Consider the following 22,023-nt stretch of genomic DNA (forward strand, 5'->3'; position numbering starts at 1 on the left):
AACGTCACGTCTTTGGGTAGGAACACAATTATTGGATTATGGACATCCATCGAATTTTCTCTCTGTTTTAAAACTCCGTCATCTCTTAAAACGAAAGAATACTAAATCTTGGCTCTCGTCCCTTCCTCTTCTTCGGAAGCAGTGACGTCACGTCTTGGAAAGTAGGGCAACCGGGTGCTGTTCTCCGTTTTTCTTTTTGTTTTTTTTTGGCGACGAACTAATGTAACTTCTTAGCAAGGATTGGAAGATAATACTACTTCTCTCCTGTTTATTTTTTCCTTCTCTCATTTCTTGAAAGATAGTAATATCGCAAGGCTTTCCAAGAAGTAATATGTCGTATGAAGGATGGACTACTGCATTGTGTTATCCTATTGCTTTTTAGTTTTCTGAAAAGAAAACTATTGTACCAGCTTTGTCTGTCCGTCCGCACTTTTTACTGTCCGCCCTCAGATCTTAAAAATTCCAGATGCTAGAGGGCTGCAAATTGGTATGTTAATTATCCACCCTCCAATCATCAAACATACCAAATTGCAGCCCTCTAGCTTCAGCAGGTTTTATTCTATTTAAGGTTAAAGTTAGTCATAATCGTGCATCTGGCAACGATATAGGCCAGGCCACCACTGGGCCGTAGTTAAAGTTTCATGGGTCGTGGCTCATACAGCATTAAACCGAGACCACCGAAAGACAGATCTGTTTTCGGTGGCCTTGATTATAAGCTGTACAGAAAACTCGATTGAGTCGGAGAACTTCGGCGCATTTTTTACTTGTTATTTTTTGGAAAGGCAAAGTCTCCTTTGGGAAGAGGAAACAGTTAGACTCTTGTTCTCCTTTTCTGAAGATAGAGATTAAACAATATTGCTGTATGAGTTTGAAATAATTTTTGTTATTATTTTTCTTCTATCAAGAGATTTAGTCTTCCTGGGATTTCTGTTATTGTTTTGAGAAGAATTAACTTGAAGAATCGAATACATTTCTATCTTCTTTTCATTCTTTATTTAATGAGGTACCATTATTCATATACTTTTACTATTCAGTGCTTCTTTTTTATGTATGTGTTCTTTTACTTGTTTGCATTCCTATTTATTAATGTGTATTGCTTATGCAGAGATAAAGTTTGTTATTATTATTATTATTTTACCATTTACTTTCTACAGTTGCTGATTTAAGTCTTTACCTTATAGGTAATATAAACATTTCTGGAAATTTTAGTTTCATTACCCCAACTAGAATCACTTTCTATCTCTGTCTGTCTGCCTCTCAACGATATTCAATAACACACTCACGTATGCGCACGCGCACACCCGAGATCCTGAAAGTAAACCATTACTTCCCGGGCCTTATTTGTGAATTGTGAATAAAATACATTTTATTGAATCTCCCTCCGCAGTTTGAAACCTTTCCCTACCAATGCATCTTTATGGGAGGAAATGGGGTTTTCTCTACGAATATCAAATATCAGTAACTGAATTGGTTAAGGGAAGGTCGCGTCGCATCCCAGTGTATATTTCTTATACTGTACGGTAATCAAAACCACTGACGTCTCGCAGAGAAAGTCAGAGATGTGAGTGAGACCTGCTCTATTGTTGTCTATACTTCACAGGTCATATATATATACATATATATATATATATATATATATATATATATATATATATATATATATATATATATATATATATATTATATATATATATATATATATATATATATATATATATATATATATATATATATATATATATATATATATATATATATATATATATATATATATAAATTTATATATACATACACACACACACATACATATATATATATATATATATATATATATATATATATATATATATATATATATATATATATATATACAACACATACATACATATATATATATATATATATATATATATAATACTACAGTGTAATATGATATAAAACACTATTTAAACATTGAAACCATATATTTCAAACTAGCTAATATATATGCCCCTGTTCACTGGTAGTGCCCGAAATATATGGTTTCAATGTTTAAATAGTGATGAATATATATATATATATATATATATATATATATATATATATATATTATATATATATGTTGTATTCCCATTGGAAAATGAAAGGTGATTTTGTGAGAATATGCCCAAGTTTCGTTTTCCAGCGGACCCCTTCTTGGTCCGTTGGAGGACGAAACTGTTGGGCATATTCTTACAAAAACAATTTTCATTTTCTTACGTGGAATACAACTGAATAACACATCTTCGTGTCTACGAAGGTTACCAGTACTATGTATATATGTGTGTATGTATATACTACTTAAAGTTGCTTTCATTTGGGTAAGTAAATTGTACGAGAGAAGAACGTGGGTCGAACGAATTTTCGATTTGTATTTAGTCAAACAATTTTCAAGAGATGTGTTGGAGAGCAACACAAGCAGACAAACTATAAAAGATTATAGACCTTCTGTCATCAGTGATTTCACAGTCGATATACCGACTGTAAAAAAGCAATTTAGCAAGGCAACAGGTAGCTACATTTAATTTTTGCCTCATCTTTTTCTCTACTGAACAGTATGTTTAAATGATCTATAATTCTTCATTCCATTTGTTCCTGTTGCTTTCCTTTAATACCCTTGGCTATAACTTTGAGTTGACTTTGACAGTTTTCTGATTCTTTCAACTGCGTATTACTTACAAATCTCCCTTCTCGCTCCCCAAACAGGTACCTACCACAAGCATCAACCACATTCTTTATTTCTTTTGTTTCTGTTGGCTTCCTTGAATATCAGTCTTTCCTCATAGCATCCCTGGCTTGTAAGATACAGCTAATTTTCAGAACTTTCAGCAAATTTTAACTTTTTTCTGATCCTTTACGCTGTGTATTACTTACACGCTCTCCTTTCTCGTTCCCCAAACAGGTACCTACCACAAGCATCAGCCACAAAACTTCCAAAATGCGTTCCTCCCAGTGTTCATTCTCCCTCAGTCCACTCACCGCATTCGTTGTGGTCATGGCTGTGCTACTGATGAGCGCACCACCGCCATCTATGGCCAAGCGGTTCGACTGCCAGATGTTCTGCCGCACTACAGGATTCAGTGGCATGGTCGGCGGATGCCGATGCTCGTTCACCTTATTCACCGCCAAGAGATCCACCAGGTGAGACGAATGGATATTATACCAGTACCTCTTGAGTACTTATCCTCTAGAAATAATGATTTTTTCACAGTTTTATGGCACATTACCTATTTCCTCTTGTTACATATTGATTTTGCAGATGGTCTGCTTTCATTTCTGTGTGCAACTGTGTTTCATAAATCACTCTCCCTGTGCTACCTTTACACCTCTGTCATCCTTGTCACTATCCCATCCATCTGATAGCCAAGTGTTCAGAATGCTAGAGGAATGTCTGTGGACATTTTTTTGATAGAGATATTGAGTAAATAAAGATGTTCGCTTGCCTGTGTGGCATCAGTATCAGCAATTCCAGTCATTATTCCCCTTTAGAGTCTTTTGTCCAGAGGCTCAGTCATTCTAGTTAGCACCTTCCTTTTGCATCTCCTTTCCAGAAACTGAGTTATTTTTGTTAAGTATCACCCCTCTGAATCTCCTTTCCAGAGATCACAACAGCGTTCCAGAAGAGAACCTCTCCTACCTGCAAGAGCTCGAGTCTGAAAGGAGGCCCGACTACACTCTGGAAGAGCTCCTGAGAATGGACCGTGACACCCACGAAGTCCAGTCAGCCGAAGAAGAAGAAGAAGGATCAGAAACCCAATACGAGGCCTCCAGGCAGAAGCTCCCTCTGGGACAGGCCTTGCCTAAGAACCACCCAGTGAGGCTTCTGGTCAAGCCCAGGTCTTCTGGAAGCCAGACCCAGCCCCAGCAGCAGCAGCAGCCCCACCGTTCCAGCAGGCTAGGACGCTCTCCATCACAGCTGATCACCAAGAGGCGAGAATTCGAGCAGGATTTGGACAACGGAGATACCAGTGACTTCTTGAGGTTGCCATATTAGAGAAAAGTTAAAAAATATGCCATAGCATCTCCCGTGCCCTTCTCACCACATCTCCTTCCCACCTCCCACTCCCAAACCTCTTGACCTCTCTACTTTCACCACCGCCCTTATAAAGATTCTTATATATATTATGTATCTCATCTATTATTGTAAGTCAGTTCAATGTATCACATGTCAGTGAGGCAAATGTATTTTTAAACCATGAAATATAGCCATATAAAGTCTCCAGAAAACGCTTTCAGCCCTTTTCATAAAGCTTCATGAGAATGGGAAGATACTAAAAAACTAAAAAAACATTCATAATAAAGGCAGGGAAGTTTACCATAGAGACAAAACTATAAAAAAAAAGCCTGGCAAAGCTGATATTAAATCGGAGCAAATCGGAAAGGGTTTTTCTTTCCTCCTCTCTGCTAAGTCCCATTTTTCATAATGAGGGCCATTACTTAACTTTCTTGTTGATTTCCTTTATGGTAAAATAGGTTTCTCGTCCATGTTAACAACAATATCTCCTTTTATAAGCGATCACTTGACTCGGCTGAAAACTGAATTGAATATCTGAACGCCTAAAATATTCTGAATAAGCAAAGAATTGTGACTATGAATTCAATATGAATACTCTTATGGAGCCACAATACTAATAATAATTTTTATGAGGCTTTATACACTCGAGAAATGGATTTGCCCAAGGGGAATTTACCTGCATTCGTAGGGTACAGTACCTCTCGTCTGGTAAGACCTGGGCTAACGCAAATTACTTCACTATTCACAAATAAATACTTTAGTATCAGAGTGAAACGCCGAGATAATCCGTAAGAAAATTCTCGAGATAATCCATAACAAAATTGTCTGGTCGAAATGAAATTCCATATGAAAGTATCTATCGTGGAAAGGCGAAACAGTTCCCATTTTCTGAGATTTTAGTAAGAAAAAATAGATCCAAGAATCCATGCATTCGAACACTCATTCTCCTCAGTTGACACTCCTCACTTTCCTCACTTCTAAACGGCAGATGTCTCTGATAAACTTCATCGGTATGTTGAGTTCCTTTTACGAAGAGATAAAACAATCAGGGATGAAGGATGTGACACAATATTCTCTTATTTCATTCGTTTTATTTTTATTTTATTTAATTTTTTTGACGATTCAGAGCTGAAACTGTTGACACAATCTGAAGTGGAAGGAACCACAATCAGTGCTCGGCATTGTGTAATCGTGTCAATGGTATAGATATTTCTTCAGGGTAACGGACGTGTCAGTACACACAAACCGAATCTGCTATTGATTATCGTGCCACGAACTCGTTATTATCGAACAACAAGCTAAAAGTATTGTGGGCATGATGTATAGAACCCACCTTTAAAATGTCTGTCCATGTAGTCCTGGCAAATCTTGCAGATGTTTTAGCAAGTAACACTCACAGAAAAAACTGACTAACCATAGCAACATATACTATTTACATCTTACTCGATACTAGCTCATAGGAGTTACTAACCAATAGATCTCTCTAATAGACTGCAGAACATGGCTATGAAATAACTAGAAGTGCTAATCACAAACTACAATAGCAATTTAACACTGATGTTTAATCATATTTAACACATCCGTCCCGCGCATGCGTAGTAAAATCAATTGGGTTAATAGTCCTTTATTATCATGCGCAGTAGTGACATCTGATCTTGACAACAGACTACCAATCCTTTTTAACAAGTTCTTGCTTTCACCCGTGTTTCTGTGTCTCCCACGACATCGGGTGAACAAGCCTAATGAGTAACAATGCTAAAAGACAGACATACAGACAGACAAACGGAGTCTAACCTGTAACCTTGTTCGAGGTAACATTTCAGAGAAAGTGAGAAAGAGAGAGGGTGAGAGAACTAGAGAAAGTATTGCTATACTTAAAGAAAGCTCCAATCTCTCGCTTTAATCTCAAACCTAGAAAGCTAGCAAGGTCAAATGGTCACAGGTTAGGTTTCCAGGCATCGTCCGTTATTCGCGTCATCAGAAAGGTTATAAATTTCCAAGGTGAGATCCAGAAGCCAGAAGTATCTGGTCAGAGCGGGAATTATGGCTGGAATTGAAGCCGTTACATATAAGTCCACGTAACGAAGAAACAAAATTAAAAAAAAGACTAAATTCAGAGAAAAATTTGTAAGAAGAACCCTGAGAGAACTAAAGGTGCCTCAAGAAGCAAATATATTTTATAACCCAATCATTTTCCTTTATTTTGCTTTCTATTATTATGTTTTTTTTTCTAGAGAAAGGGAAACTATCTTTGGGAAAGCTTTAAAAAATGCTGCTGTGTGAAATGTCAGCTCACTATTAAATATATATATATAGGTAATCATAGTCTTAGGCTTAGCTGATTGAGAAAAGTTCCATCTTATGAAATAACATCTAGACTCAAGGCTTGTGGTAAGAACAGTGAAATCTAACAGAAAAAGTGACTTATTATACACCTGTACCAAATCGTGCACGTGTTATTTGACTTTTTTTTTTAACGTACACATCCACATGTAAAGTAATATTCCACACATATATCACACATATGTAAATCGTTAGCACGTATACTAATTCGTACACATATCATCCATATGTTCATCTATATTTCGATTATATTACACACGTAAGAATAGTTGGCACATATGCCAATTCGTACGCACATCATTTTTACCTTGTCAGTGCACATATAAGCTTACATCTTACAAAAGAGGAATAAAACATATGTAAAACCACATAAGAATGATCAAAGCTGAGATAAAATTCAGAAATGAAACCTACATCAAGTTAAAATCAATTAAAAACGTATTTTCTAACAAAAGAGAAATAAAATATGTGTAACGCCACATAAAGATTATCCGAGATGAGATGAAGCTCGAAAGTGAAACCTACATTAAATTAAAAATCAAACTAAAAATGTATTTTCCATCTGTGTCAAAAAGAAAGAAAAAGAAAAAAAAAAAAGAAATCCGGACCACTTCTGTTGATTGCGTTCTTCGTCTTGTTTTCCCTCGAAGGTGAGATGGAACCTTGAGAGTTATTTTATTATTTTTGACCCCTATATATTTTTATTTTCAAATGTAATCGCTCTAATCATATCACTATAAGTTGATGTATTATAAGACATTTATCTTTTGTTGTAGACAGAGGCTGGACTGTTTGTATACTCCATAGCTTAGAAGTAAGAAGTTATGTTATAAGAGTTTTCTCCCTTTTATGCTTTAACCTTATTTTGAAGAGCGGCTCAAAAATGATTATATTTTTGAATAGAGAACAAAAACAAATTGAGAAAATAATCATCTCTTGAGTAAATCTATAATTTCAAATCGACATTTTTTCCTTCTAATTCGACAGAGTAGAAAGTGTATCTTCATTTTCCCAAATTCTCTTCGGTTTCATTATTGACTTAATTGACTTATATAATTTACTTAATTGCGTTGATTTTTTCTTTTATTATATTCCACTATTACTGTAATTAATATTCATATGCTTTAGTTAAAGAGAGCTTTAATAATGGTAATTATTATTATTATTAGCTATACAAAGGACAGGGAATAAAAGACGTTGTTAAAAAATTCAGATATTAAGATCAAAATTAACTTGGAAAGTTATTATGTATGTATATATATATATATATATATATATATATATATATATGTATATATATAAAAATATATGAGTATATACATATATATATGTATATACTGTATATGTATATATATATATATATATATATATATATATATATATATATATATACATATACATATACATACATATATATATATATATATATATATATATATATATATATATTATATATATTGGTTATGTCATCTTCCCATTATGATGAAATAAACTTGTAATCACGACTAAGAAGCAATACTTTATCATCGCTTATTTAAAAAAATAATTCCTTTGAGCAAATCAAATGATAATCACGAAAGTCTGTCGATCATTTTCTAAAAGAGAGAGAAATAAAAAGTAGCTAAGTCTTAAAAGTCTCTCGTTATTGCCATTGAGTAATGATTCTCATCTGAAAAAAAAATTAAACTGTAGTTAAATGATTTGTCGTGATGGGGAAGCAATAAAATGTCATTTTTTTCGGAATATCTGTAAATCTTCAATAACCCTTTAGGGATTTGAGTCATATATATATAAATATATGTATATATATATACTGTATGTATATATATGTACTCTATATATTTTATATATACATTATATATATATAGTATATATATATATATATATATATATATATATATATATATATATATATATGTATATATATATCACATATACATATACAAATAAATATATATACACATATATTATATATATATATATATATATATATATATATATATATATATATATATATATATAATATATGTATATATATATATATATATATATATATATATATATATATATATATATATATATACTGTATATGTATACATAAATATGGCTCAGATTTTGTACATCAGAAGGGGATATATGTGATATACAAATGAGATTGTGTTATACTATTATTGTCAATTTTTGTTATTTACTGAATAATACTCTGAAACAATATATGGCATACAAATAAATCTTCAGGATTAAACTTGAGAATTGTTTTCTTTAGTCGTTCTCCTACGTGACAGAGAGAGAGAGAGAGAGAGAGAGAGAGAGAGAGAGAGAGAGAGAGAGAGAGAGAGAGCAGAGAGAAGAAGAAGAAGGAGTCAGGCAGACAGACGAGAAGAAGAAGGGAGAGGAACAGCAGACCGATAGACAAGGAGAGAGAGAGAGAGAGAGAGAGAAACAGCTGATACGAAAATGTGATATATATGCGTATTTATCTATGTCAAAAGAGCTTTACTTTATGTTCAATTTGGGTTTCTGGGACAGTTTCTCTCTCTCTCTCTCTCTCTCTCTCTCTCTCTCTCTCTCTCTTATCTCTCTCTCTCTTCTCATTCTGTTATATTCAAAATATAAAGTTTCGAACAAAAGCTTGCCATCTGTGACCAAAGAAACATCTTTATCTTCATAACTTTATTTTACCCATTACTTTGTCATAGTCTGAGGCTCTAATTGAATGAAAGCCTTCAGCCCTTCTGACACAAAATATTGCAAACGTTCCTCGAAGAATATACAGTGCTCTTAAACTGGATTCTGCTCAAGAGGCTAATGTGAATACCTGTACTTCCGTCATTTTGCTCGTCTGTCTATCTGTTTAATCAAAGGATAGCACCTTCTGTATGCATCCATGCATCCCCTTCAAAAGACAGAAGCTGTGGGTTGTGTCTTAAGTTGTACAGAGGTCGAGTCAAGCTTCCTAAGTCTGTGAAAAATTTTAAATTTAGCAAGTTTAGTATACCAGTATAATAAGTTTGAGAAGAACATTATTTCGATATATAACATGGTACATTAGTTATTCAGTAACTTAAGTAAAATATGCGTCGAAGTTTCTTCGGTGCAACCGAGTTTTCTGTACAGCCGCTACAGCATATAATCAAGGCCACCGAAAATAGATCTATTTTCGGTGGTCTTGGTTATAGGTGTATGAGCCGCGGCCCATGAAACTTTAACCACGGGTCGGTGGTGGCCTGGCCTACATCGTTGCCAGATACACGATTATGGCTAAGTTCAACCTCAAATAAAATACAAACTACTGAGGACAGAGGGCTGTAATTTGGTATATTTGAAGACTGGAGGGTTGATGATCAACATACCAATTTGCAGCCCTCTAGCCTTAGTAGTTTTTAAAATCTGAGGGCGAACAGAACAAGTGCTGATGGACAGGCAATGCCGGCACAATATTTTTCTTTTCAGAAAACTAAAAGGGGGCCAGTTACCCTAAAAACTGTAATTTTCTAATAATGCAAAGCCAATGAGTCGGGGAACCCAGTGTCTTTTCGCAGCCAAGAGAAAGTAAAAGTTGGAGTTGGTTGGACAACGTAGGGAGCTTTAAAAGAAGGAAGGTTATTATTGGTGTTGCGCAAAGAAAAATGGAATTTAAACAGAAGCTAAGCGGTCTAAAGGACAACCATAATTATCGACTTGCTCCCCATAAAATCTAGTGGTAATAATTGTATTCAGCCGAGTTGCTTTGGCTGATTCGTTAACAAATAAAAACGAAAGTATGATAAAAGAATACGTTGACGTCTTATAATCGTCGTGTGTTGCAAATCTTGCATCTTGCATCTTGCATTGATTTTAAGAGACTTAGGCTGTCAAGCCAAGCTCTGGGGCACTTTCGGCCATTCAGCGCTTGAGCGAGTGAAAAGAGGGAGTTGGCTGAGAAGCAAGATAAAGAGAGATCCAGAAAATAAAGGAGACGGAGTTGGCTGAACAGCAAGATAGAGAGATCCAGAAAATAAAGGAGACGGAGTTGGCTGAACAGCAAGATAGAGAGAGATCCAGAAAATAAAGGAGATGGAGTTGGCTGAGCAACAAGATAAAGAGAGATCCAGAAAATAAAGGAGATGGAGTTGGCTGAAAAGCAAGATAGAGAGATCCAGAAAATAAAGGAGATGGAGTTGGCTGAACAGCAAGATAGAGAGATCCAGAAAATAAAGGAGATGGAGTTGGCTGAACAGCAACATAAAGAGAGATCCAGAAAATAAAGGAGATGGAGTTGGCTGAACAGCAAGATAAAGAGAGATCCAGAAAATAAAGAAGTTGAAGTGCAAGGATCTACAGGTGGATCTTGAGGAAAACTCCACAGTTGCACCAACAAGCGATAGCTAGAGAGGTTGGTCAGCAAAACTGAAAAAGGAAGCGGGAATGGAGGAAAAGTAAGAGGTTAAAATGTGGGTGCAGTCTAGACGCTGCAAACATCATTCAGTACAGTGTCTACAGTGCACCACGTGAGGCGCCCTGACAGCCCTAACCCCATGTGAGGGTTGCATCTTGGAGTTTTAGGTTGTTTTTCAGAATATTTGCCTAATATCTATGCAGAAAGTATGTAAAAACTGGGAATTTATTTTTGTGAGTATATCGGTCAAAAGATGAAACATTCATCTTTATATGGGTATGGGTATGGTACGGGTATGGGTATGTGTAGTATAGATATGGGTATGGGTATGGAATGGATACAGGTGTGGGTATGGAATGGATACAGGTGTGGGTATGGATATGGGTATGGTACGGATATGGGTGTGGGTATGGTTCGGACATGGGTATAGGTATGATACAGATATGGGCACGGGTATGGGTATGGGAACTAGAAAATGCGAGCGATAGTGAATATCTGGTAGTATTATTCAAAAGTTGCAGTTGCCATAACCGTGCGCTGCTGGAATGATTTCATCCTGTATGCAGCTTTAGTGAAAAAGGAAAAACAATCATGTTTCACCTGCCGGATATGACAGTATGAACATCCATCACTTCCACTGGACGAATTGTTTCTACATTCTTCAACTATGAGGCTGATTACATCAACAACAAAATAATATGAATAACTAGAACCGAGTTACACACACAAAAGGAACATTCAAGAGGAAATTAAAAGAAACAACTGCGATCATAAATTAACAATAAAACAAAGGTGCGTTTCTTCCTAAAACAGTCTCAGAAAAGAACAAGTAAACAATGCGCCGGTTTCTTCGGCGCAACATTGTTTTCTGTACAGCTGCTACAGCTTATAATCAAGGCCAACGAAAATAGATCTATCTTTCGGTGGTCTCGGTATACTGCTGTATGAGCCACTGCCCATGAAACTTTAACCACGGCCCAGTGGTGGCCTATCCTGAATCGCTGCCAGATGCACGATTATGGCTAACCTTTTATAAAATTAAAACTACTGAGACTAGAGGCCTGCAATTTGGTATGTTTGATGATTGGAGGGTGGATGATCAACATACCAATTTGCATCCCTCTAGCCTCAGTAGTTTTTAAGATATGAGGACGGACAGACAAAGCCGGCACACTAGTTTCTTTTACAGAAAACTAAAAAACAAAACGACATAGACTCTCCATAATTTTGAAACATGCACTTGCACCTATTCACGAACGCTACAAACTAAATTTCGTCAGAAAATTATCAAAATGAACCAAAATGATCTCTACTTTTAGAAAGGTATTAACACTACCCACTTCCGGTAACGTATCAAACAAGTTGTTGTTAGATTCAGTTATCGAAGGGAAGTGACTACATTGTCTTTGGTCACTTGAGTGTAGCCATTATGACTGGTTAACTTAAGATCACAAGCATGCGAGTATTGGAACTCAGTGATAGAGGACTGGGTTCGCGTTCGGAAGGCCCGTGGTCAGAAAGAAGTACCCATTCTTATATGATGCAGTTACACGGCAGAGTGAGAAAAAGTAAAAGTACTAGTTACCAGACATTTAAGCATCATAAATATTACTTGTCAACATCTGCACGTGTTAATAAGACAGAGGAAAGTACGTCCATTTCATGTTCAAGTTATGAACCTGGTATTCCCGAAGACTTTTCATCTTGAGGCTAACATATGAGCTCTTTTTTGAGTATAAATCTTGATATATTGTTCGAAATACACTAAGAATCCTTGTGCCTGACGAGGACTACTCAATTCATCATTAGAGGGAATGAAACTGACGATGAGACCATAATTCCTCGTAAAGTTTATGGATTTTAAGCGTACTAACAATATATCGATATTTACACTCAAGAAAAGGGTCATATTTTATCCTCAAGGTAGAAAGTGTTAGTGAATACCAGGTTTATAACTTGAACAGGCAATGGACGTATTTCCCTGTGTGTGTTAATGAATATGTACGGAGGTTGGCAAATGATATTCCTAAGGCTTAAATGTTGGGTTTATGATTCTTTCACTTTTTCTCGCTCAGCCGTGGAACTGCACATTCTAAGACGATTTGAAGTTTCTAGAAAGAGTACGCCTTTCTGACCAATCTTCGTAGCAATCTATCAAAATTTACAACCAAGAAAAGGGTCTAACACCAGATTTAATTTAAATATTTTAAAACAGGGTCTTGGATGCTTGTAGGTAGATGACTGAATATTCCTGACAATTTAGAACCAACAGGTCACCCCATACTCCATTGCATATCATATTAAAAGACATGAAATGCAATTTAATTTTCTCGGTAAGTTATCACTTCCACCTTGACAAAGGAAACAGGCTGCTTTAGTAGACTATAGACAAATACTTGACAAATATTAGAGAGTTAGACTGGAAAATGACGTCTATCCTTTATGACTAGTTTGTTTCAAGCTTAAGACAGACCTCTTTTACTCACAGCAACTTCTACAAACTTTAGAGTCCTATAGTTCTCTAAAGTGAGCAGAGGTTTAGGATTTAGAGAAAGAAAAGCAAATGTGATTTTCACCCCATTCAGTTGTAAAAATAATAAAGATTGTTACTGAACAAATACAGCAAGTAACAGTAACTGGTAATCATCTGCTAACAGATAAGGCGAGGTAGATTAATAGTTATGGTCTACTGCCAAAGGCTTGAGACAGACATGAGCATGATTATGATTACTAATCGAAACAAGTAAAAAATGCGCCGATCAAACTTCGGCACAATCGAGATTTATGTGCAGCAGCTACAGTTTATAATCAAGGCCACCGAAAATGGATTTATCTTTCAGTGGTCTCGGTATAATGCTGTATTAGCCGCGGCCCATGAAACTTTAACCACGGCCCGGTGGTGGCCTATCCTAAATCGCTGCCAGAAGCACGATTATGGCTAACATTAGCCTTGAATAAAATAAAAAATACTGAGGCTAGAGGGCTGCAATTTGGTATGTTTGATGACTGGAAAGTGGATGATCAACATACCAATTTGCAGCCTTCTAGCCTCAATAATATTTAAGATCTGAGGGCGGACAGAAAAAGTGCAGACAGAAAAATGCCGACGGACAGACATAGCCGTCACAATAGTTTTCTTTCACAGAAAACTAAAAACCATCACAATTTCTTTCTGTTTTATCAACGTTCTACATTACATTCGTGCGGAAATATAACCTTGAATTATTATTTGCCATCATGTTGAAAATCGTATGTATGTATATATATATATATATATATATATATATATATATATATATATATATATATATATATATATATATGGGGCTTATATATAGTATATTATATATATATATATTTCAAATGACACACATTAACCTGTCAATTAAAGCTAAGGTTAACCTCAACGACAGACAATTACTTAATTGAATTCGGTCGCCAGCCAGGAAACAATGTATGGGATAAGGGATTACTCTGCAGCAAATGGATTACATCAAACCCCTTTACTTCCCAATTAGTCCCGAGAAGAAAGAATGTGCTGTGATAGCGAGGAAATTACATGGACAATTGGTTAGTGTCTGACAATCAATTCCCCCTTTTCTTCAAGTAAAAAAAATATAATGTAACGAGTGTCTATACTGGTAGATATCATATGCAGCTTCGTATTAGTAAAGGCTAATTCTCTTCCGAACAATGGGGTTGAGACACAAGGCTGCCTGAAATTTACTTACTTAACTTTCCCTAATTCCTACTTACTGCATGGGAATAGTTAACGCAATTTCACTATGCAATATTAATTATTCTTACACTAGACTTCATAAAAGAAATATGATTATACCAGGTTCTCGCAGATGGTGGCGAAATGGTGAATACAAAACGAAAAGATGAAATACAGTGGAAGAATACTAGCAGACAGCAGATACTCATCAATCTTCAGACCTACATTACGTGGTTTGCTTGCACACTTCAACTGTCGATACGGCTTCTTGAAATGAACAGGTATTTCGGGTCACTAGTAAATAAGACAGGAGAGGAACAAAGGATAAAAGTTTTGCTTGAGCACAACGTGTGCTCTTCGTCTAAAGGTTAGCCTCTCTCTACTGGCTTTCAGGGGTCAAGCCAGGGCAAAACTGTCGTCCATAGCCCCAGGCAGTCTGAAAATTTGACAGACATCGCCGAACGCATAGAGCAAAATGCTTAAGACCACCTTCACTAGAGGTCACTTGGTAAAACCCTCCCTATGGGTCAGGCCCCAAATGCTAAACTATCAGCTACTAAAAGACATTACTTTTTTGAAAACACACAGCCTACCTCAGAGGCGCCTTCCTGTCTTTGTTAGAATGATATTCTTACTAAATAATGCAGCGAGGGCAAACAGCAGAATATTTATAAAAGCTCCCCCCCTTAAGAAGGCCTTCTCTCCCTTTCGGGTGTGCAAGTCTGTACTAAGCAAGCTGTTCACCTCTTAATTACGTTACTCTTCTCCCCTGAGCAGATTTGTCCCGTGCAGTCTAACTAGCTACGAATCTACCTAACTCTAGATAGGATATGAGCTTTGATCACTTACATTACAGAATCTAACTGTACTTAAAGGTGCTTAGGGTTATTACGTGCTACCTCCTATAATTGTGATGTTTTAGACCTAGCCAAATGGTACATTCTATGGTATCTCCTATCCTAACATGACCGTAGCACCAACGTAAGGGACTATGAACTAGCTAAATCACAAGGTTTTCTGCAATACAATTGGTAATTACTGGTTATTACATGAGGCTAGCCTCACTGAGGCCTTAGGCCATGCGTGTCATGAGCGTAGTGGCTCTCTTAACAATAGTTTAGATTTCTGATTTTAGTTACACTGTACTTACCTGATTACTGCGGCTTGATGGAGGGTGTAGGTGATAAGGTTACTATTCCAAAGTACATAATCGGGGCTAGGCTATTGTATGAGAAAGAGATCATGCTGGCTACCTCCTCTGGGAAAGGGGCCAGGATCACTCTAAGATGGTAAGGCACTGTGCCGAGAGGGAACTAGTGCCAGGATGAGCTCATGGCTCTGCAACTACTGGGTTCTCTTCTGGCCCTTCTTCTTCTTCTTCAGGCTCCTCCAAGGCCTATCTATGTCAGACCTAGGAGGTAATGAGGGCACCGACTCTGGGGAAAGGCCAGAAGGGCTAGCGGGCGTGCAGTCAGGGGTAACTTCAGAAGCTACAAGAGGGCTCCCTACTCCGGCTGCTGCAACAACCGATGTGAGAGCGACCTCAACCTCTGCGTCCGAGGAGGCCAGTTCCTGGTCTCCCAGAGAAGGTGTAACAGTTTGGTCAACCAGGGGTTCATCCTCTGGGGACGGATTTGGTGAAGAAGAAGTGTCGGGTGCTGGAGGCTCTCCGGTTGCTATAATTAGTGCCGTGGGGAATCCTGAATCTCCCAGAGGAGGATCTGCCTCATGATTTGGACCAGGCACAGGGTCTTTTTTAATTGGTGGCTCAACGTCCATGCCGGACGGAGCGTGGCACTGGCAGCGGTTGAGGGTCAGGCATGCCTGACAAGGGGTCCAGAGGTGCACTACCTCGTGGATGGCTTGAATTTGGCTGTGGCAGAGATTCCAGCCCAGCTGGAGATCAGAGCCTCTCGGAGAGTCTTGCTCAGGGCGTCCGCTGGGCATTGCTTATTTGGACAGCCCTCCCAAATTGTGGAGTGGCCTGTCTGCTGGCACGTCCTACAGCGGTACTGCTCCTCCTGAATGTCTCTTCGGGGAGAGGGAGGACCTCTTTGTTGGCCGCCCCTTCGCGAATGGAGAGGGCTAGGCCAAGAATGGTTTGGTGCATGCCTCTTCCACTGACCACTTCGGTGGGTGGAAGGTGGGTTTTTGTCTTGATTGGGTTCTCCTACAGTTTGGGCCTCCGTGGAGGTAGCGTGGCTGCGAAGAGGCGTTGGAGAAGGGCTTTCCCAGAGAAGGACCCGACCCAACAGGAAGTCCACTCTGGGCCAAATTCCACCCACGATGCCACGGCAGTGGGGTAGCGTGCCCCAAGGTGTTGTGACCTGGAGCTTGACTGGGGGAATGGTAATGGTGTGGCCCTCTATCCACCTCATCTCCCACCAGGTTTTCTCGTCAACCGTGGCACTGGCTGGCACTTGGGCTCTGGTGATCAGGCTAACATTTGCTGCAGTGTCTACTGTGACCGGAAGGGTTATGGGTAGGCTAGAGCTCATGAAGGGGGCCACTGAGATGAATTGGGTCTCCAGTCTCTCGGGGTAAAGGATCTTTTGCGGCCCGGCCGCGGAAAATGAGGTGCTGATGAGGTTGACGAACTTGGTGGTGGGGACATGATGTGGACAGGCCGGATGGCCAGCACTGTAGTGGCCGGCAGCACCACAGTATTTGCACTGGCCCTTTGTAGGGGCTTGGTGACCTGCAGTAACTGTTGGTGGAGAGGGTTGAGTGGATGAAGAGAGAGAGCAGTTCTGGCTGGTAGGAGGAGGCTGCTTGTTAGTGCTGAACTTGTATCGGCACTCAGCTTCAGTGTGCCCCACCTTCTTACAGTAGGGGCACGGAGGCTTGCTCGGCAGTCCATTCTTCGGGCAGGTCGAGCTTGAGAGGTACCCGGGTGGCACTATGTGCCGCTGGGATGTGCTGTGAGACTGATTGAAGGTTTCCCATGAATCGGCCATGCAGCAGGCTTCCATAATGGTGGTGGGCTGTAGTTATCAAAGAGTGCCTCGATTTCCTCCAACCATGCTTCTGGCTCGTCCTCAGTCCACTTGGGGATGTAGGAATTAATGCTCGAGATTGGAGCATTTGGTGCAGCAGGTGTGGGGTCAGAGGCTTGATGTCTAGCCATAGCTTCGGCATTTTCCCTTTTTGCTCTTTCCAGCTCCTTGTCTTTGAGAGCTAGCTCACTCTCCTTGAAGGCTAACTCATGCTGTCTTCTTTCTTCTCTTTCGTCTTCCAGCTGCTTCTGTTCAGCCTCATACCTCCTCCGCTCGGCTTCATAATTCCACCGTTCGAGTCTTTCTTCCTTCTCTTGCTTGGCCAAGTCATCCATCTGCTCCTTGACCCACGTGTTGAGGTCCAATCCAGTGAGACCTGCCACCGTCCCAGTTCCATGAAGGCTTTATAATTCTCTGCTGCCATGGTTCTGGTGGGGAAGGGTGTCTATCCAGGTCGACTGGATGTACTTGGGCAGCAAGGAAGTGTCCCTCAGATTTAGAGCAACTCTTCAGTGATGTGGCACCTTTTCAATAAGGTGGCACTGTGGTTGGGTGTGCCGTGTAAAGGTCACACTAGAGGCACTCAGTATCCTTATGTACTGGCGTAACTCAGGTACCAAAAGGACTTTTCTTCTGTGCTCCTTTTGTCTTTTTTTTGCACTATGGTGCCAGTGCATTCCTAGGAACCCTTTACTTGAGTCCACAAGTTTGTATTTACGGAAATGCACTCTACCCCAGCAGAGTGTAACAAATCAGTGAGAGAGAAATGGAAGGTACGAGGGAGAGAGAGATGTAAGCTATTCGGTTGATGACAGTGCTTCAGATTAGTGGCACTGTGGAAGAAAAATTGAAATGTGGTTGCTTTTGAGGCCCTCATGAGTGTCTGGTCCCAGTACCCGCTGTGCTACTACCCCCTTCTCATGCAGAGGGGGAAAGGCTACCTTCTGCTTAAGTCTGGGTAAAAGACCTCACTCTTGACCGACAGTTTCTAACTGTAATTAATCTTAACTTGTCCTCATCTATTTGTGGGACAAAGGTTTTTTTTATTTGGTTTAGTTCAATTAATTATCCCTGTGTCGGCCCAAGGACTTTCTATGAAGAGGGTGCACGTACACTCGGGGTTTTTATGGTTGAATGCTTACTTGAAACTAAGAGAGAGAGAGAGAGAGAGAGAGAGAGAGAGAGAGAGAGAGAGAGAGAGAGAGAGAGAGAGAGAGAGAGATTCAGCCTGCAAATTTGTGCTGCCTGAGAAAATTTAAGTAAAATTTTTATAACTGTACACTGGCAGGGTTCTTATTAGGAGATACGTCGTCTTGGGCTCTTTTTTTTTATGGGATTGTTTTAACAACCGTAACCGTCCTGTGGCCCTAGTCGTACGTCTTGCTCTGAGAAGTTATGATTTAAAATATAAGTTTCTTTTCCTTATATGATCTCTTACGCCAGTGGATTTGTATAGGAACTTGTTATATATTTCCTAAGACTAATCATTCCCTGACTAAATTATGTCTTGTTTTTATCTATTGTATGGAACCCTATCCTATTTTCTATCTATCGAAGTCTATGTCTGGCTAAGATTTTGTGAGGGGGGGGGGGTTGTTGTTACTCCGCACAACAAAGTAGTTCCCGAGGTGGCAATGAGGCAGAGGCTAAAGGTGACTGTGGCGCTACAAACCAATCACACAACCAATAACAACAAAGGTTTTAAGATGGCAGACACGGGGAGCAGTCAACCAGGTCTCCAAAATGTCGGACGAATCCTGTTAGCACACAGCAAATTCAAAACAAATGCGGCTGAGCGGCAGTCTCGGCGGATGAATACACGACGTCTTGAGGCACATTTGTTTACAACTGAACCACACAAAGCACTTGAATTCCTCTCACAAAATGAATGAAGCAAATGCAGGAATACAGATTTTAACTAAATACACTAACAATGCAAAGGATTTTACGTTATAGAGATGGAAAATGAAATTACTATGAGTACGCTTTTTTCTTTTTTTTTTCTTGTGTGGAATTGATTGCCGTCTGCTTCCGTCACGCTTATGGAGGGGCCGCTAGCAATACAACAGGGAAATGGATTCGTGTCGTCCTGACGGGACTGAATTTACTTTACTTAAAGTGTAAATTATTATGAAATTAATTAACGGTTGCCATTCGCTTGCTATATTAATGACACAGGATTTTGATATGCTTCCTGCTATCTGAACACTTATTAACTCCATCACGCTCGATCGGGCCTCTTCGTAGTGGCGAACGCAGTTACTGCTTTTGAAATTCAACGAACTCGGCAAATTTTGTCCCACCTACCTACGACAGACACGTTAGGGACTCTTTCTCCGTTCTTTGTCGTGCACTAGTTAACTCATTCAAAAATCAATATCATGCATTAATCCTTGGCCTGGAAAATAGCAAAATATTAACAATGACTTGATAACTCGGCCAACGACCTTCGCTGGAATGTACAACCCACGGTATGTGAACTCGGCAAAAGTGTTTCTTTTCAAATTTTGTAAATTGTTAATTATAAATGCTCTCAATGCACACTTTCCTACCTACACTAATTTCTTAATTATAAACTGGTATTCTTATTATCATTATGCCTTGACCTGTCTCCTTGTTTGGAAGTATAGCATGAAATTAAATATCTGACTTTTCTCTTTGGAATTAATGTGTAATTAATTTTGACTCCAGATTCTTTTATCTCTAAATGAATTAGACCCTAGGCTAGATCACCAATGTTACGTGTGGGGCTTGGCTGATGAGTTTATTAATTAATTAATGTAATTTATGGGACTGCTTTGCCTGTAAAGTCCCCGCTCAACCGTTTTCTACGGTGCCTTCACAGCTGACCCAAGGTTGCAGTACTCAGCCTTATTATCATTATTGTAATTTGTACATTTATTACCTGTTCATTTGCCCTTAAACATAGTATATGTGTCAGAGTATTTTTTGTGTCAAATCAACTGTTGTTAATGATCCTGTTATCTCTATGTACCTGTCCTGTTTTGTGTAGAGAAATAGTTTTGACCTCGGGTCACTTGTAAATTTTGTAATGATGTCCATGTATACGCTGACGTCCACACGCCGCTTTATAAGCGGATCGCTTCCTCAATAAACTTTACGGGCTGCCCTAGAAGCAAGAGCCCGTGCTGGCACAAGACCAGCTAAATCTAAAACAACAACAATAAACTAGCGGAACTTGTCTTCCTGCTCTTTCTTTCACACCCTCTCACAGTGGCGACCCCCGGAGTGGTTCCTGGAGCCATTAACAGACCCAAATGGCGACTCAGTCTTGGCCTGATGAACCACCCCACGTCCCTAACGGACTAACTATGGTGCTCTAACAAAGCGTTCGGGCGTTACCGACCCTCGTCGGCAAATCACCAGCATCATTAGCGGACCCACACGGCACGCTCCCAAGCGTGTATTGATACAAGTGTTCCCTCACACTCCAAGTGACAGTGCGGAATGAGCGTGGATGCAGACATTCCCTCCCACATACAAATACCCGCGAACTTCTTGGCGGCATATGTCTCCCTTGCGCAACCCCCTCTCAAGCCCTCCTCCATGCCGCAACCCGCGCGCTCCTCCACACTGGTACCCACTCTCCGCGTGATGCCCCTCCTGACGGACCAACCGATGGCTGCCCTCAGCATAAAGCTGCCGCCGTTCACCCATCAGAACCCAGCGTCTTGGCTCTACAGGGTCGAGGGGCAATTCAGAGTGGCAGGCCTGACTGACGAGGTGTTGAAGACGGACATCGCTATCAACGCCGGAAGAGATATACAGAAAGGTCGCCCCCTGGGTGACGTCAACCACAAGCCCTGCCACCTTCCAAAAACTAAAGGCCACTCTTGTCGAGACCTGCTCCCTGCTCAACCGGTTCTCTATGATGAACCTCCCGTTTTCTATGGTGCCTTCACAGCTGACCCGAGGTCGCAGTACTCAGCCTTATTATCATTATTGTAATTTGTACATTTATTACCTGTTCATTTGCCCTTATACATAGTATATGTGCCAGAGTATTTTTTGTGCCAAATCAACTGTTGTTAATCATCCTGTTATCTACATGTACCTGTCCTGTTTTGTGTAGAGAAATAGTTTTGATCTTGGGTCACTTGTAAATTTTGTACTGACGTCCGCACACCGCTTTATAAGCGGGTCGCTTCCTTAATAAACTAGCAGTACTTGTCTTCCTGCTCTTTCTTTCGTACCCTCTCACAAGCAAAATGACACACATAACCTGTCAATTAAAGCTAAAGTTAACCTCAACGACAGACAATTACTTAATTGAATTCGCTTGCCAACTGGGAAACAATGTATGGGATAAGGGATTACTCTGCAGCCAATGGATTACATCAAACCCCTTTACTTCCTAATTAGTCCCGACAAGAAAGAATGTGCGGTGATAGCGGGGAAATTACATGAACAATTGGTCAGCATCTGACAGTCAATTCTCCCTTTTCTTCAAGTAAAAAAAATATAATGCAATGAGTGTCTATACTGGTAGATATCGTACACAGCTTCGTATTGGTAAAGGCTAATTCTCTTCCGA

General features: G+C 39.3%; 1 protein-coding gene across 2 annotated transcripts in view; it reads left to right on the forward strand.

The window, feature by feature from the left end:
* Window positions 1-4,399, forward strand: part of LOC136854868 (uncharacterized) — an 82,277-nt gene extending 77,878 nt beyond the window's left edge. For both annotated transcript variants that reach the window (XM_067131402.1, XM_067131407.1), the window contains exons 2-3: window positions 2,921-3,159; window positions 3,619-4,399. In XM_067131402.1, coding sequence (XP_066987503.1) covers window positions 2,921-3,159; window positions 3,619-4,012 — 633 coding nt within the window. In that variant the 3' untranslated portion in view covers window positions 4,013-4,399. The remainder of the gene's footprint in view (window positions 1-2,920; window positions 3,160-3,618) is intronic.
* The last annotated feature ends 17,624 nt before the right edge of the window (window positions 4,400-22,023 follow it).

This window comes from Macrobrachium rosenbergii, chromosome 3, assembly GCF_040412425.1.
Source record: "Macrobrachium rosenbergii isolate ZJJX-2024 chromosome 3, ASM4041242v1, whole genome shotgun sequence".
Lineage (NCBI taxonomy): Eukaryota > Metazoa > Arthropoda > Malacostraca > Decapoda > Palaemonidae > Macrobrachium > Macrobrachium rosenbergii.